We start from the raw sequence: 17,845 nt of genomic DNA on the forward strand, positions 1-17,845 counted from the left end.
GTACCAAGTTGGTTGAGTCTTGCTGTTTTAATAATGATTGGACTTATGGCTTCTCACTGTGCAGTAAGATCTGAACTCCTAATGTCAGATACGAGAGGAGAGAACAGAGTCTTCTGGGGATTGCTAAGTAGCTGTACTTGTGCCTTCATTAGTTAAAAAACAACCAAACACAAAAATCCCTCATGGAACTTCTCTGTTGATTCTGGTAGGGTTGTTTATTTTATTTTTTGTTTGTTGGCTTTTTATTCCTTTTCTGCCCACTGTTGATTTTGGAAACAGACTAATTTAGCAATTACTTTGTCTTTTACTGGGTTCAGATTCTTTGTAATTGTTGAAAATGCAACATAAGTTCAAGTGAGTTAGTGCATTATCTCTGGTACATCTTGATGTTTGCACTCCTTGTTTGTTCATTTGAAGTAGTGCTTTATACAGTCCTGTTGAAAGTGAAGTCCACTTGGTCTGAGGCTTCAAAATCTTGATATTGAATGAAATGTTATTTTCAGTGCAAATGAATTAAAATCAAGGGAGAATACTAATCAGTAATGATTATCCCGCTGTTGGAAAGAAAACTTTTGTACATAGATTGAAGGCTCTGTTCTTGTGAGACAGTCAGCAGTCTTCCCATCAAACTTAATGGAACACATAGACCTGCTGGGTAACATGACTGATGGTTAAAACCATTCTTTGTATATTTGTTGCACTGTTTCCATTATACAGTATTCCTACTTACCAGGCTTCTCATAGCAAAAAAAGCCACCAAACCCAGAGCATGAATCCACAACTGTTCTTCAGTAACTAAACAATTGCACAACTTCAAGGAGGGAAGAATGGAGTTTTAAATGGACTAAAACTGAATTAGCATATTTCAGTCTGAAGCAGAGGGCTCTGTCTCCTCATTGATGCCTGGCGCAGGTAAAGCGATTTTGTTTAGCGCCTGGGTGGAAGTAGTGGGGCTGAGTAGGAGGAAGGGGGTTAATACAGCTGCACTGTGCCAGGCCTCGCCTCAAATGGCAGCTCAGAGCATCTCTTTGCACTGTTCCAACTTGTCAGGAGGAATGTGGATGTTGAGACTGCCTCTTTTATTACAGTTCTTCTGAAATTTATGCAGAAAGTCTCATAGCCTTGCTCAAAAGGCTGTCTAAAATATTCAGGATTCTGGAAATTCTCATAGCTGGCCTGAGGTTATAGAGCCTGCAGCTCATTATGTTAAGATATGTATTAATTGCTTGTGCAATTGATGTCCTTGTAAGTGGTCTTAATATATTCCAGGGAAGTGCTTTTAGAATTGTCTCTTCTTGGTTCTGAATGACAGAAGGATGTTTGGGCAATTTAAAATTCTGTTATGCAGACCAATTGCTTATTTACTTCAAGAAGTAATCAAATAAATGTGTAAATCACACATGATTAATTGCCCTTGACAAATTTGTGATTTTTTTTCCTCTGTGTGTGTATGAATTGTGGTTTGGTTTTTCTCTAGACAAAACATTAGCAGAAATTTGAACTTGTTGCTGAGGCTTAAACAAAGGCTTGTGCTGAAATGAAAATCTGCCAATCCCTTTTTTTTAAAGAGAATAAAAGCTGGAATTCTTCATGATGAGGAATGCCGTATCAACATAATCAATCTAGCAGCATTGTGTTGTTGCTGAAAACATGCTTGAATCCCAAGCTATACAGGTACTGTTCGTGAGTGAAACATCTTTCATACAGTTCTAAGATGAAATTACCTCTGAATGAATAGAATCTTCATTTATCTTCAAAACCTCTGTGCTACCAGTGAATTCACTCTTTCCACATTCTACAACAAGAATTACATTATGCCATTAGAGCAGTGCCATGCTGCAGTGTAAAATAGATTGTTTTGGAGAATGAACGTGGCTTTGCTATAAATTACGTTCACAGGTACAGAGGAATTTGTTATTTTGTTTAAAATAGTCACAAATATAATTAAGCTCTTAATTTATGTTAAACTACACATGTGGCCATTACCATAACTGGATTAGGAGTTTAATCTGTCACTCAAGGAATGATACTGAACAGTTTTCATTTATAACCTTAGACACACTATTTCAGTTACAGGGTCTGCAGCTGTTTGATATGAAAACTGAATTATTCGGTAGATTTGTTCATGGTTTTTAATTTTAAAATGTGTTCCTGCAATAAAGTAGAGAATAACTCCTTAGTTGTCATCACATACTGTCCCTTGTATGCTCATGCAATAATGTCAAAATGAAAACATAAAACACCTTTCACTCTTCCTTCATAACAGTATTGTGTGAGTGCCTTTAGAAGTGCTGCTGAATAAGGGATTGCTTGGAATGGCTTGTTCTTTATTAAAAACTAATCATGAATATATCTTCTTCAAATGAAGCATGGACTGTGCCATCTGAAAATAGTGTTTCTCATGTGGGGACATAAGTTGTGAACTATTTGAGTCTTAGCATAAGTAATTTCATTCTTGCCTCTCATCTCAGAAACTGCAATCTGGATATGATTTACATGAAGTTGTAACTCATTTTTAATGAGTATATGCATTTGCTCATATGTGTTTTTGTGAGAGGGGAAGAGAAGAGCATTGTGATGGATCTCTGACAGGGTGATTCGCTGCCCAGTGTGTGTTGTGTGTCCAGCTGACAGTGCCCAAACAGCCCGCCCTTACCTGGGCAGAGCAAAGAGGAAGGGAGGGCAAGAGTTAAAATCATAGCTAAAACAATTAACTGAAGGAAAGAACACAAAACTCCTCCCTCCCGTCTCTTGTTCTTTGCCACTGTTTTTCACTCACAGTCACTTTCCGTCATTGTCATCATAGGAAGGCCCAATGGCATCCCTTTCTTGCATTGTTTCAAGGGCAGCAGCGGAGATGAGAATGTCAGTTGTGACAAGAGGAGGAAGGGGAGGGTAGGGTGAGCTGTCCCATGTCTGGCTGTGGTTGCTGGGCTCTGGGCTTTTGAACTGTGCCAAATCAGGACAAAGGTGATCGCTCTGACTATTATTTTTAAATAATTGAAATCCAACATACTACCTACATTTTGAATTTCAAATTGGGTGGACTGTAAGAAAAAACCAGCCTTACGTTGATTTTGTCCTTTAAGCAAAGTTGTTGTAAATGTACTCTGTAATTCTGGTAGGAGGTGTCACCTGCAAGGATTGAAATGAATGATAGGCATAAGAATGCTGATTAATTTTGTAACAAGTGTCACCTCAAGGCTTCCTATCAGCCTTTTCACATAGCTACTGCTACTTTGTTCTCTCACAGCAAAAATAGGAAATTGCTTGTTTTTCCTGCCTTTGAAAACAGAGTGGCTCATTCTGCTCCCTGTGAGTCGAAGACTCTGTGATACAAACCACCAAACTGTGTGGATAAATATGCAGTAGAGTGTGGATAAATATGCAGTAGAGTAGGAAAGGCACTTGAGAGACTTACATATACTTTTCTTCAGTTTGTTGTCCTACAGCCCTTTCTTTCCTAGACTATAACAGTATATATTGGGAGGGTAGGGAAAGACAGGCATAATTCATCTGGTGGCACCTTTTTTCCTTCCTCTCCTCCCTTTCTCTTCATGAATGGGCAGCAACCTTCCACCTCTCTGTTACAGCAAGATCTCCCTTTAAAAACAAGGTGCACAGGGGCAGTAGCAACATTGTAGACTTGATGCCCTCAGTCTAGAAGAAAAATGGTAGCATATCTTCTGTATATTTATGTTTGAAGGAAGTTTGATTTATTTGTGTAAAGTCTGTTGGACAGGAATCTGTTCATCTTCTGTAGCCTATTGTAGTCACCGTCTTCATTCTTAGGTAGTACACTTTTTTTTCAGAGGAGAAAAGAGCAGGAAATCTAATGGGGTTTTTTGGAATGTCAAGCATCTTTACAAGATATGACAGGCTGTGTTCAGTTAAATATCTTGTTGCTGTTTTGCAGTTACTGACTTGCTTACCATTTTTAGGTGAATTTTCATAAGGATGTGATTAGCTAGCTTGTATGTCACTTGGAATTCAGTTGGCCCTTTTCAGTCCTTTTTTAAGTTCATCAACCAAATTTATGATGTTAACAGTAATCTCTGATGTACTAGAATGAGCCTGGGCCCTTGATCTTTCAGATTGCTCGGCTTTTGATGCCATGTCTTTGAAGGGATATTGATATCTCCATAAATCTCAGCAGAACTGCACTGAGGTGGTTTTAGCCTTCAATCTCTTGTCCTTAACTCCAAAGACACTCAGAGGAGCTGAGCACACTCCCATTCACTAATGGTTTCTCTCACAAGAAAAGCAGAGGTTTACTTTCCTGCTCAGATTATGTATGCGAGGTACCCAAGGGGAAATGAGATGCTCTGAGCTGAAGCAATCAGTGTTCCACGCCACCTTTTATCGGAGTTGGAAGCCATGGCAGTCTGATACCATCTGCATACCAAATGTGCTAGTTCTTGACATTCTACATGAATGGTCAAACAGGGAACAAATCCTACCTTGATCACTGGGCTGAAGCATTAAATGAGATAAAGACTCACAAAAATTGCTGCTTTGTCCTATGTTGTCTTTGTAGGATTTCTTTGATCTGTGGCAATTTCAAATATTTTGGTAATAGTTTGTGCCACTTACTGTCTAACATCAGTTATTGTCTAAAATCTAGTTTATCTAGTTGGATACATCAGAAAAAAAGTTTGAGGTTTTCTGGCAGTGGATATTTATAAGAATGCATCGGTCATGATCCTTGTCCATGTTTTTTTTCTAAAACTATCATTTATATGGAATGCATTCACTGTGCCTGAAAAGTCAAAAACACCTGTGTTGCTAATGCTAATAATTTCCAAAGCCTGTGAGTTACATCAATGAAAGAATGTAAGTACTTGCATAGCAATGCAAATTGCAAGGCTTATTTCTTAGGCTGTCGTCACAGTTTGGGATAATATTGTCTCCTTCTATTCGTTCATGTGAGTGTTTTAGTCAACTTTAACATTATCCAGTGGACTGTTATTTTAAGCTGAATCAAGAAGTAGATACTGGCCTACTTCTTTAGGTAATGATTAGTTAAGCAGTGTGGGTTCAATAAGAATTGAAGTGGTTATGTATTGTGGATCTTTCCTTCATTTTCCTGCAGAACAGTATGTAAAGGAGCACTTAAATAGGTTGTGCTTTGGATACAAGTTGCAGCTCAACATATTGGTCTTTTAATTCCCTGGGCTTCTGTAATTTTAAAGATGTAATAGCAGGTTGCAGGTTTTTTAATTGTTTTTTGAGGTTTATTGTGTTATATATTTTGGTTATATAATGACAATTATATATTTAATATTTAGGTTTATTTCAACACTCATCATAAAGCTGATCCTACATACAGACAAAGACCGAAGTGGAATAGGTTTTGGCATGGGGCTACTGAAAGGGGTTGCTGGAACAGGCCTCCTAAAGCTGCTGAGGGGACAGCACCAGTAGCTGCTGGTCAGTGTTTCAGAACGTCACAGGAGGACTGCTGGGGTGAATGCAGAACCAGATGGATTTGCACAGTTTCAATCTTGACTCATTCTTCAGTTTCCCGGTCTCAGTCTTGGTCTCCCATTTACGAAGCATTCATCAGAACTGGAGATGACTATTCTGAGGAAGTTTTCTCAGGTTTTTGGTTTGGTGTTTACTTTAGGGTTGTCTTAAATCTTTTTTTCTTTTTGACTTTTTTTAACCTCACTGAGGGTAGACTGATTTCTAAGGTTACTAGAATCTGTGCAGTACTGTTGTTAGGTACTGGTAGAGCTTTGAGAAGAACAAAGTCTGTGTACTAGTTGGGTTAGTGCATGTTTTTGGTGTCCAGCAGTGGCATAGGAAATGCATGTAATCTAAACCAAAAGTCTGTGTTCTTGTCTCTCAACCGTTTCCAAAGTAGTTGCATATGAAGCTGTGGTTGGGCAGGAGACATGATGCCATTTACTACAGCTGGAGAAGCCTGGACATTGTCATGCAGAGCCAGCAAGCAAAGGAAGAGATCTAGGGCTCAGACAGACCAGTTCCTTACATTACTGAAGAATTAATCCATTGGGTATTCTTACTGTTTGCCTGGAGTTAGGGGTGCCAACATAGCAAGATCCCCAGTTTTCGGTGGACTCTGATGAGTGCACAGACTTGGTAAATGAAGTGCTGTCAAACATGGCTTTGAGTGATGGCTGTATCCTTAAGCAATAAAAGTTGTTCTATGTTGATCAGTAGTGCAGGACCTGAAGTATTTGGCTTATGTTGACCATGATTACTACTCTCTCTTTATATATCTATTTTTCTGCCTATATGTCTGCATATAGTAGTTGGCTCTCAAGCAGGGCTTTAAGTTAGGCTGAGGAAATCAAAATATGTAGAAATCCATATTTCTGGTAGATTTTGCAGAGCCTTCACAGGTCTGAGGCAGGTTCTTGTCAGCCCTAGTCAGTGTCTTATGTAGTAGTTTGTGACCAGTTTCCGTCTTTAAATTGAGATACAGATTGGAGTTAGGTCATCTAAACCTGTGAGAGCCAAATATAATGGACTGTGGAGTTCTTTGATTTGATTGGGAAAGGACTGAAGTTTTTGGCTGTTTTTCTCTGGGGTTTTGGTAATAAAGGACTTGAAGAGCACAGGAGAGAGGAGCAGTGCTGTTTGGGTTATTTTTCTTTACTTAATGGATACTACAGAAGCCACAGAGCTAGGGACAGGTCTGATGCCTGTGTTAGTTGATGCCTTTTGGTCTCATTTAGTGCAGAGGAGAGCAGTCTCAAGGTTCAGGTTTAGGTTACTTTCATGTTTTGTTTTCAGAGTCTGAGCAGCTAAAGCTATGAGAGTGCAGTTTACTGCCAGATCCAGCAATCTGAAGAGCAGGAAGGAGGCTCATGTAGAAAGTGCTGTGTTACAGCAGCATTTTTCTTCATGGTGGGAGCTTTCTTGCTGTAGGCCTTCTTAAGCCATGGTGGATAAATAGGTATAATTTTGGAATCAGGAATTGTGACCTTCCTGATTGCAGAGACAAAATGAATGATAGGAGTTACTGAGTTGTGAGAGTCTCTAGAGATTGATTCCTTATTTCCCATGTTCTGTCCAAATGGCAAATACTGTGCTGTCAGAAATTGTTATCCTGCTGAGAATGCTTTGAATCTAAGAATACAGGTAGAAAGATCACTTATGCTCTCCATGAATCCCATAAATTAAAATAAAAAAATTCTTTGTCCCAAAACAGACTTGTGCACTGACAGTATCAAAGAGCAAAACTTCTGGCAGCAATTGTGATTATCATATGGGAAGGTGCCATAAGTGTTTTCCATGTTACACAACATGAACTTGATTAGCCAACTTTAGCCAGAAGTAAGTATTATGATCTTAAGGAGGGGAAAAATGTCACTTCATTTTGTACAGCCACATCATTAATTGTGTCTGTCAGATACTGGCTGCTTCTTTGCTCTTCTTGAAAAAACAGTAAAAATAGATGAAACTGCATTAGAAGAATGACTGAATGATAAACAGGTATCTAAGGAAGTTTTAAAAATTTGATTTTCTTTATCTCCCTTCTTTCTTCCTTAAAACAGTATTTAAGGAGCTAAACTTTGTAAGTGTGTGCTAGGAACTAGATAAAATAGTTAAAGGTATTGAAAAGACCACATTTGTTTGTCACTGGTGAATTAATGCTTTTTAAATACGACTCTTTGTTTGCAGGCCTTTTTGCAAATGTGCAATCTGCCAATCCAGGTGGTTTGCAGGGCAAATGCTGAATACATGTCCCCATCTGGTAAGTGTGGCCTTCATTTAGATTACTGTGTTATACGTCCATTTTGATACCATGGCAACTAAGCCTTGTCTTGCTGATAACAGTCGGTCAGTGCTACCATGTGTGGATTGCCTTTCCCCCTCCTCTCCTGTGCAGTTTGTCCTCTGCAAACAATCAAACCGGTGAAATGCAAAGTAACGTTGGCACAGCGTGTAACTGTGCCTGTGCCTGCAGTATCTGTATGAAGCATTCAGACAGTTCAGTGCCTGGTTGAAACCTTCTCTCAAATGTCCTGAAGTAGAAAGATATATGTGTCCAAAAGTGGCTTTATTCTGGGAATGCTGTTGTATTTGCCTATTCCTGGAGGGAGACAACACTGGAGAAAGATTGTCTTTTGTTACCTTGTCTGGGAGATGATTGCCAGGATGTTGATACAGAAGAACAAAGAGTGCATTGTCACTGTTAAGGGTGACAGGTGATTTTAAATCTTCCTCAGATCCATGAGACCATCTGGAAAAATATCCAAACCCACGGTCAAAAAATTAAGCATTAGAAGGATACAGAGCCTACCTTTTGCTGGAGGTGACAAGTTGCCTAAAAATGTCCAGAGGCCAGCTTCAGAAGGTTGTCTGAAAAAGAGAGAGAATTAAAAAATGCAGAGTGCAGAAGTCTGGCAATCCTTGCACTCTGTCCCAGATTTTTGTTGTAAGGAGGTACATATTTACTGATTACCTAGCTCTGCCTCGTGACTGCCATATGGAAGTGCCTGTCAGTAGATATCTGCCACCTGTACCTGGACTGATATATTTGGGTAAAGCAGTGAAATGAGGCTATTTAAAACAAGCCAACAAACAAACAAAAAACAGTGGCTTGGCAGAAGTGAAAAAGCAGCAAAGTATGCAGGTATACAAATTATTTACTAGTAAATAAAAAGAGCTTTGAAATGATGAATCCATGCACAGAGGAGCATCTTGCATGTGCAGGACTAGGACTGGTGACAGTTACCTGCTCTCACTTCTCTGCTACTTGAACCTCATGTCTGCAGTTGGCCTCTGATGTTGTAAAACTTGGGTCTGAACACTTTCTTCTTCTACTGAAAACAAGGAGCATGAGAGGGAAAATGATATTCTTTCAATTTTAAATGTAGGTAGAATTACGTGTATTTTTTGCACAGACTCAGAAGTCCTTGGCCAGCCCCCAAATTCCACCAGTGACACCATTATTTCTGAGTCTCCTTTGTACTGCTTTGTACTGGACTCTCAGGGCTCAGCTTCATAGATTGAATGTTGAGCCTTGCTAGTAATAAGGTTTAAGCACATTTTGCTTCCATGATTTTGAAGAGGATCCTTCCCTCTCTCAGTCTCCCAAGAATGTGAAGCTGTGAGTCACATACCAAGAACCTCTTCCTGATCCCAGAACCATGGAGGTTGCAAATGCCAGCTCATAACTGGAGAGTGTAAGGCAGGGGCAGCCAACAGGAGCCAGCTGGCTCAGGTGTTGGAAATCTGAAGGACTAGAGGAGGGGAAGTGTCAAGACCTTGCCTTGCTGAGTGTGCTTTTACACTTCCCTCTGCTTGCTTTCCTGGGCACAGTGCCCCATCTCCCATCATCCTTTTGGCAGATCTTTCCCTACCAGTGGGTTAGAAGGGATGGTGGGAATACATGGTGTCCTAAAACTTTTAGCCAAAGGCTCTGTCTGCTTTCCTGGGATCTCCCAGCTGGACTTCAAAGAAAGATTGAATTGAGCCTTTACAGCAAAGCAAAATCCATTATGAGAATACAAGTCAATAGAACTCACTCAGTAACTTAGAAATATCACATGTAGAAGAGTTTCAGGAGGAGAAAGATCAGGAGGAAGGTGTTTGTTATTACAAGCATTCTATGTATGTTCTGTATGTTAGGTTTACCTGTGCTGATTTGAAAAAACAAACAGACACTGTTGTTCAGGTATACCTGCAGTATTTAATTGCTTTGAAAATTTTAAATTACATTTTACAGGTTAAAATGTTCTTGCTATAATGCATTTCTTCTTTTACAGGCAAAGTACCCTTTATTCACGTGGGAAATCAAGTAGTATCTGAACTTGGGCCTATAGTCCAGTTTGTAAAAGCAAAGGTAATAGTACATTTTTTTCACGAATTAGTGAATACCATGTTAATCCTGCTTAGCATTGTGCTGATTTAGTATGCTCTTCTGAAATGTTACTGAATTTGTTAAAATAGTAGAGAAATTTAGTGCTGTTTTAAAAGAAAGGTATCCTGGAATAGGAGCTTGTGAGGTGAAAATGTTTTTCTTTGTTATTTACTCAAATTCTGGAAGTAAATTCCATGCAGGATAGCTGCATATCAGTACCAGCTTCTGAGACTGTCTTTCTACATGCCTTGTCTCTGGGTCTCAGAGCTCTTAAACCCAGAAATGACTGGTTTAAACCCTGAAGTGTCAAATCTGTTCAAATTTGCCTTTGCTCCTCCACCTCCCCAATCCTCCCCTCTGTTGTAAATAATACTGTATTCTCACTGAGCAGTTGATGAAGCTGTATCACGGATGTAAATTTGTGTTCACTTCTTGCCATAGAGATGCGCTAACCAGGAATCTGTGTGCTAAGTGTGTTCATCTATGACTGATAATAGTCTGTATTTCTTGTAGATTATTTTAGATTTTTTATAGGTTAGATTACATTATGATGATTCATTTGTAATTTTAAAGGATACGATACTGTATGTAAAAATGTCATATGTATTTTGTTATTGAACTATGTAAGAGTTATCTATGTCTATGTAATCTATGTATCTATGTTTATGTAAAAGATCAAGATCTGAGCCAAAGCTCATTGACTTTAAAGGTCCTTGGGTCATATGTTGCTGAATATTCCAATATCCCAATATCCGTTCTAACATGTGTGTCTTTTCTCTTTTCCCCATTAGGGCCATTCTCTCAGTGATGGGTTGGATGAAGTCCAAAAAGCTGAGATGAAAGCCTACATGGAATTGGTCAATAATATGCTCTTGACAGCAGAGGTACAGCAAACCCTCATAACTACACACACTTACATAAGCAACCACAGGCAAGAAAGCTTTAGGATTTTTCTATGTAGTGGAATACTGCTGTCCTTAGATTAGGTAGTCAACTTCTGAGGTGAAAAGAGACAGGAATAAATTCTCTGTACACTTGGGTTTGCTTGCTGAAGTGTTCCTGTAGACACAAGCCACATGTATGATTCCCCTCACTTAACTGAAGTGTGTCACCACAGCTGTAGAAGTAACTGACTGGAAAATGCCAGTGGTTCCTGGGGTCCTACTCCAACCCACAGCTGGCCAGGCCCCTGCTGTCACCTCCCACAGCTTGCATGCTCACATGCATAGTGGGAGGCTCGGATTCTCCACAGCTTATGTCCGTGGCCGGTTACGGTGATGAAGTCCCAGCGTGCGAGCAGTGTTGGAAACGCCGGCAGGATTCGTGTGGCTGAGGAGCTGAGGGCTGGTGACCTGTGCGCTGAGTTGTGAGCGGTGTGGCCAACAGAGGCGGGCCTTTGGTCTCAGCTTAGTTCTGGGGAAGTAAGGACTAGCAACTGGGCTTTTGCCTTCCAGTTCTAATTTATTTTATACATTCAGAGGTCTAACCAGAAGAAATGAAATGGAAATTTAATCTAATATAGAAAAGAAAATTCTACTACTGAAAAATTATTGTCTCTGTATTCTCCTTTATTAGGAAGTTTAGTAAGTGTTCTTTTTCTTCCTAGCTCTATCTCCAGTGGTGTGATGATGTTACAGTAGAGGAGGTGAGTGGTTCCGCAGCATTTATCTTAATTAAAATTTAATGAGAAAACACTTTTGCTCACAACTGCAAGTCCCTACTCATAAATGAAACATGGAGGTTTATACCATTAATGATACAGTCTTTTCACTTTAATTTCGCTTGCATATACATTTTAGGGAAGCTGTGTCATTAGTGGAAGTACCTAAGTGCAGAATAGATACATTTTTTGTATATGTTTCTGAAATAATACGTTTAAATAGTTATGCTGCATACTACTGATTCTGTGCAAATAATTGCAGGATACCGCACAATTCCCTTTCTCTTTTACAGCTCTTTCTGATAGAACTGTGTACATTAGCTGTTTTGTTCAAGAGGTATCTGTATTTTCTTATAACACATTATCTTTCTGTTTTTAAACAAAGATTACTCACCCAAGGTACGGCTCCCCTTACCCATGGCCTCTTAACCGCATTCTGTCCTATCAGAAGCAGTGGGAGGTCAGGCGAAAGATGAAAGCAATTGGATGGGCTGGAAAGACACTTGAACAGGTCAGTGTGGAAATTGAAGCTTATTTCTTTACCCTGCTTTCTTTTTGCTTGCTTTTTTCTTTTTTTCTTTAAATAGGCTTTGGAGAGTAGTATGTTCCTGAAACAGATGCAGTAACATGTATATTCTGCACTTAAAATATTATCTGGAGTCAGGTATTTGCCTTCAGTAGTGATAAATCTTAAATTATGTGCAACTCAGTGGGGTGGGAGGAAGGATGTTTTACCATGAGTGTGTGTACATCTCTGTTGGTGTTTAGGCTGTAGTCCTGAAAATAGGTTTTAAGTTCCGTTCCCCACTTCCTGTGTGATATTAATAGGCACACTTTGCAGGATTGTAGCAAGTTTTGGGGTATAAGTTAGTACCTTTCATTAAGCTTCGTTATAAATGTTATGGGAAGCACTTAATTAGAATTTCCTGACATCAAATGTTAGATTAAGGAACACTTAGCTATTTGCCTACTGTGTATGTTTGACTGACTTTAACAGCTTTTGCTATTCCAGCATGGTACATTCATTGTTCCCACTGTCAGTGCAAATAGAGTAAGGAGGTTTTTTTTTGCAATGCCGAGATTTCCTGACAATATGGATCTTTCTTTCTTGTATGTTTTGATAGGTGCTTGAAGATGTAGATCAGTGCTGTCAGGCTCTCTCCCAGAGATTAGGAACACAACCATATTTCTTCAATAAGCAGTAAGTTACTCTTTATTGAAATGCTGCATCCAGAAATGTGAGATATAGCTATCTACCCACATACATACATACATATGTACAGGTATATATAAAACTCCTGTTTTATTTAATTGCTGTGTGATTAATTGCACAAATAAAAATGTGTGACTGGAATCTAAACATGGAATTTCAGAAATAAGTATTTAAAGGTTTTAAAAGCAAATTTTCTGTAAGTTTCCCCATTTATGATTTAGTTTTATTTCTGCTCGTCTTCTATACAGATTCTACCATGAGTTATGTAGGCTACAAATGTACACCCGTATACAGTTAGTTTCTTATTAAAAATGATACATTTAAAGCTTTACTTCTCTTTCTTGGGTAACATTCTGTGCTAGAAGAGTGAATGTACATTGTGCTGTCCTGATCAGGACAGCTTGTCTTGCTCTTAACACCAGGGGCAGTTCTGAATGGAGTTGGCATTAGTGTGCCTGTGAGCCCTAAGAACTGGTGGAGAAATTACTTAGTCCAAAAAGGACCAGATACAAAGTGAAAACCAAGATTCACATTGCCAGGAGGGAAAAAAGAAGTGACCTGATCTCCATGGGGTGTCCTGTGCTCTCCCATTTCTTTCAGTTGCAAAATGCTTTTTTATTTTTTTTCTTCAATACTTCAGTATTTTTGAAATGTTATGGACCTAAATAACATCACATTAGCTTCATTTTTTCTCCTGTGCATAGATCAGTCTAGAAATGCACAGCTCTGGATTTCAGTTTACTACATTTGGACAGGGAGATGTCTTCAAATGGCAGCATATGGTCTTGTTTTCTTTTCTGTGTTTATCTTTGCCCCTTGATCTTTTCCAAGCTGAGACTAGGTAGGTAGTGTTAATTCAGAGGATATAGAAATATGCATTATAGAAGACAAGTTTAAATTTCATCCTCTCATGATTTTTAAACATAGCATCTCCTAAATTTTCCTTCTGTATTTCTAAAGAATTGTAACTTGTGGATTTTGTGTTTGTTATTTGTTAACCAGGCTTCCTTGGTACAGTTTCAACCTTTAAGCTTTTTAGCTTTCTGAAATATTACAAAAAAAATATGTGGTTTCAGTCCAGTATTTTTCAGTCTGTGACTTCTGGGAGTCAGTGGGAGGTAAATAAGAAAAGCAACCTGTTGCTGAGAGATTTAAGTTCATTATATGAGGATCCAAATCTCCACTGGAGAGTGCTCAGTGTTGCACAGATAAAAAGGCAAAAAATTTATCAGGAACGTCTCGTTCTGCTTGCTTTGGATACTAGTAACGAGGGACTCTTAATAATATATTGGAAACCCCCTCCCATTTACACATGGACTACTTATATACAAAGGTCCAAGGTGACAATTCAGAAGTCTTGCACCTAAAATAAAGCAGTACTGAAAAATATTCCCAAAATACTTGTTTTCTTCTGTGTAGCCCCCTTTCACAAGAGATGTTTCCCATTGCTGCCACCATGGAACTCCTTTTCTTGTTGATTGAATAGTTCCCAGCTGTTGCAAAGCACAAAAAAAAAATAGAAATGGAGTCTTCTGCTTCCTCACCCCTCCCTCTTTGTTTTTCCTTGTGATATAATAGTTGGTTTTTAACATATATCTGCAGAAGAAAAAGAAAAAACCCTAAAAGATCTGATAAGCATTTGCCCTTGTTACAGAACTAAAAGGTGGAGCATAGTTTGATACTGGATCAGTAACTACCCAGTCTAAGAAGATTTTTTACATTTCCAAGTTCCCCAAAACAAATGCCATACTGAGAACAAGTAGTGTTCTTATATACTGTATACACAGTTTTTATGCATTTGGTAAGTTCAGTGTTGCCTGATTTCATCCCAGTTCTTAATTGCATAGCTATCTACAGATTCCTCAGAACAGCAGGGTATTTCTTGATCAGAACTTGCCTTCCAAAATACCAATTCTTTTTTTCTGTTTGTTTGAACAGACCAACTGAATTAGATGCTCTGGTATTTGGACATCTGTTCACAATCCTTACTACTCAACTAATCACGGATGAACTCTCTGAAAAAGTGAAGAACTACAGTAATCTCACAGCCTTTTGTCGGCGAATAGAGCAGCAGTACTTTGAGGGTCATGATAAAGACAGCTCCACAATTGCAGCCCGATCTGCTAAGAGGTCCTTGCTCAGATAAGTGTGGTGCTTGGGCTGGATCGTATTGCCATTTGGGGTTTTCTTGTTCAATAAATTGATCTTGAGAATGGAAATGTGTGTTAAGCTTTTTGAAGCTCCCAAATCATTCTGGAGCAAGAAAAAGTGTTAAATGCAGTTTTTGTGTTGTAGAATATACTGTGCACATTTCACCTGAAAAGTCTCTGTGAGCACTTCCATTTTACTAGCCTGTCTGCCACTTATTGTAAAGTGACCTTGGAAAAATACTGTACCTGTTCTAAAAACAATAAAACAAAGTTTCTGTCTGATCTTTCTAAATGCCTTTCTTACTAGATTAAATGTCTGTGCTGTTAATGAGCGGGATCCTGATGGCAGGACACCTGGAAGACAGCTGTATGGTAAACTACTTGAAATGAAAGGACTCATTAGAGATTTAAAAGTTTATCTGCCTCAGCCAAAATTTATTCAGAAATTGGATGAAGAAAATGTCTTGGAGCACTGCAGCATACAGATGATGTGATCTTAGTCAGTTCTTACTTTGTGTCAAAGTAGCTTCTAGCTGTCATTCCTTTCCTCTTGTTTTTATTTCTTGTTCACCTTTGGTTTTTTGATTATAGTTTTTTTCCTCCTGTGATCTCCTAGTTTTAATCCTCAGCTTGTCTGGCTGTTTATTTAAGAAATTAATTCCGTAGGTAAGTGTCTGTCTGACTGTTTGCACTTCCAGTATGTTAACATTGCTTCTGAACTTCGTTGTACTGGACATGGTTCTTGTAGGAAAGGGCCTTGCTATGAGCCTTTGGCTGGCATGCTGCAGTCCTTCTGCCTCCATGTTTTCCTATGGTACATGTAGGCACAATGATACAGAAGTAAACAAAGATCATTGTGCTCCAAAAACCCTGGCAACATGGAACTTTTCAAGAGAGACTTCTTGTGTACAGGTAAGGACTTGATCTGAGGAATATTCCTTCAAGTACATTAAATGTTACTGCTCTGTTCTGCTTTGTCAGTTGATGCTTTTCCAAAAGCCCCAACAACCCCAAGAATGTGCTGGTGGCAGAGAAAGTCCTTGTGCACTCAGGAAGTAATGTCCACAACTGGGAACCAGCTCAGACTGTTCAGCTAGTTGGAACCATTGTGTTTTCTTACTATGAAATATATTCTTTTGAAAATACACCTCAGTGTCAAAATACATAATGGCTTGATGTGGTTATGCAATGGTCATGAAATTTTGGCTGCCGTTTCCTTCTCTCTTAAAAACAAAGCAGAAGGCAGCTGTGTACCTTGAATTGGCTGGGTCTTCCTTGACTCTGAGGTTCCTGAACCACTACTGCTTATTCATTCTTATAGTGGGGGACCACTCTTTCCAGTTCAGCTGGAAAATGGAGCTGAATTATTACTGCCTGTTTTTTTATACAATGGTCCTAAGTCCTACTGGAGTCAAATCCACTAAGTATCAGTGTGTAAGGAGGTCTTGGCCTTTCATCAAACCGCTCTTGCCAGGAGAGAAAATTTACTGTTGTCCTGCATTTCAGTCTTAAAATTTCACACTTGTATGTTGAGTTTACCTTTTCAAGTTAACCCATCAACTCTTGCCTCCTTAGTGACCATTTCCACTGTCAAAGTGGTTGGTAGCTGAGAACCCAGATATTGCTTTCAAACCTGCTTTTCTACATTAGTTGAACTTCTGGTAAAACTGGAAAAGAATTGGGAGAGCATATTGTGATGCATGCTACTTTAGAGAAAAACACTAATGATTTCTAAAGCTGGCAGTGCCATGGTGATGGGGAAATCCTATGTGAAAACTGAAGTATCTTAATCCAGAGAATTAAACTCCTACCTCTTGCTATTTGCAGAGCACCATTCACAAGGAAAGAGTTTAACCTAGCTTCTGTGATTTTAGCAGTCTGGCTACCAGTAGACTGAACTACAGGAGTTATTTACTTAATGGATTTCTGAACCCACCTATTAACTTTTATGCAGTCTGAAAAAGTGAAGCGGGCATGTATTTCTCCTCTTTCAAGGTTGCAGTGGCCATTAGCCACCTTGCAAACAAACTTCAGCAATTGCTTTGAAACAGCATTGTATGAAACCTTGTTTTGATACTCTGGCAAGGCTGTGGTGGGGCAGAGCAAGCACTGGAAATACACCACCTTGAATGCTGAACAGCAAGTTATTGCAAATTTTGTGTGGTAACATTTACCAAGCTTTGTAACTACATAGTACTAAAAAATACTCCTCACAGAGGTAGCCATATGCATTAACCTGCTTTGAATGTCTCATCTAGAAAATAAATGCTGTGGTAGTGGTTGAGCAAAAGATACTGATCTCTTGCAAACAAAGTTCGAATAAATCCTCCTGAACTACTCAGACTACACTTAAGGATACAGACACAGGCAAATCACATGGAGTTTTCAATATTGAAGTTAGAGAACAAGCAGAGACTGAGTTCTCAGGTTACAACTGCAGTTTCTGAAAGTTTAACCAACCCTGATTCCTTGTGTGTGACTTGGGTAACGTAATTATTAAAATGTAAATGGAAAGCAGCATTCCTTACTTCCCTAACTGAAGAGGATTCTTTCTGTAAGCCATGTTTGCAGTGGGGCTGGTTTGTAGTTCAGGCTGCATCTCATTCTAGGCAGTGTCTACACTTGCAAAGAAAATCTAGCTTTTGCTGCCAGTGTTGAAAATTAAAATCCTAGCCAAATGACATACTTTGTATTTCATAAATAGAAAAAACATTATGCTTTTTAAAATTACATTTGTAGCATGATTAGTGCTATAGAACAGACTAGGCTGAGCTCCAAGGACCAAAGCTCATAAGCTATGCTTTAACTTTGGGAAGCTGTAATCCTACAAAGGACACTGATACTGATGGCTACTGAAATACTGTGCACATTTAAGGAAAAAGAATGAAAAACTGTAACAAGACAAGTGATAAAACCAGTTAAGGGTGGGAAAAAATCAAACCCAAACCCAGTAACCTCTATGGCAAGAGAGTTAAGCAAGACAA

At 38.9% G+C, this 17,845-nt stretch overlaps 1 protein-coding gene across 1 annotated transcript in view; it reads left to right on the forward strand.

Annotated features, from left to right (window-relative positions):
• MTX2 (metaxin 2) overlaps positions 1 to 15,153 on the forward strand; it is a 31,785-nt gene extending 16,632 nt beyond the window's left edge. The window contains exons 4-10 of the mRNA XM_071562376.1: positions 7,654 to 7,726; positions 9,744 to 9,820; positions 10,630 to 10,722; positions 11,445 to 11,483; positions 11,884 to 12,009; positions 12,623 to 12,699; positions 14,650 to 15,153. Coding sequence (XP_071418477.1) covers positions 7,654 to 7,726; positions 9,744 to 9,820; positions 10,630 to 10,722; positions 11,445 to 11,483; positions 11,884 to 12,009; positions 12,623 to 12,699; positions 14,650 to 14,857 — 693 coding nt within the window. The 3' untranslated portion in view covers positions 14,858 to 15,153. The remainder of the gene's footprint in view (positions 1 to 7,653; positions 7,727 to 9,743; positions 9,821 to 10,629; positions 10,723 to 11,444; positions 11,484 to 11,883; positions 12,010 to 12,622; positions 12,700 to 14,649) is intronic.
• The last annotated feature ends 2,692 nt before the right edge of the window (positions 15,154 to 17,845 follow it).

This window comes from Pithys albifrons, chromosome 8, assembly GCF_047495875.1.
Source record: "Pithys albifrons albifrons isolate INPA30051 chromosome 8, PitAlb_v1, whole genome shotgun sequence".
Classification (NCBI taxonomy): Eukaryota; Metazoa; Chordata; class Aves; order Passeriformes; family Thamnophilidae; genus Pithys; species Pithys albifrons.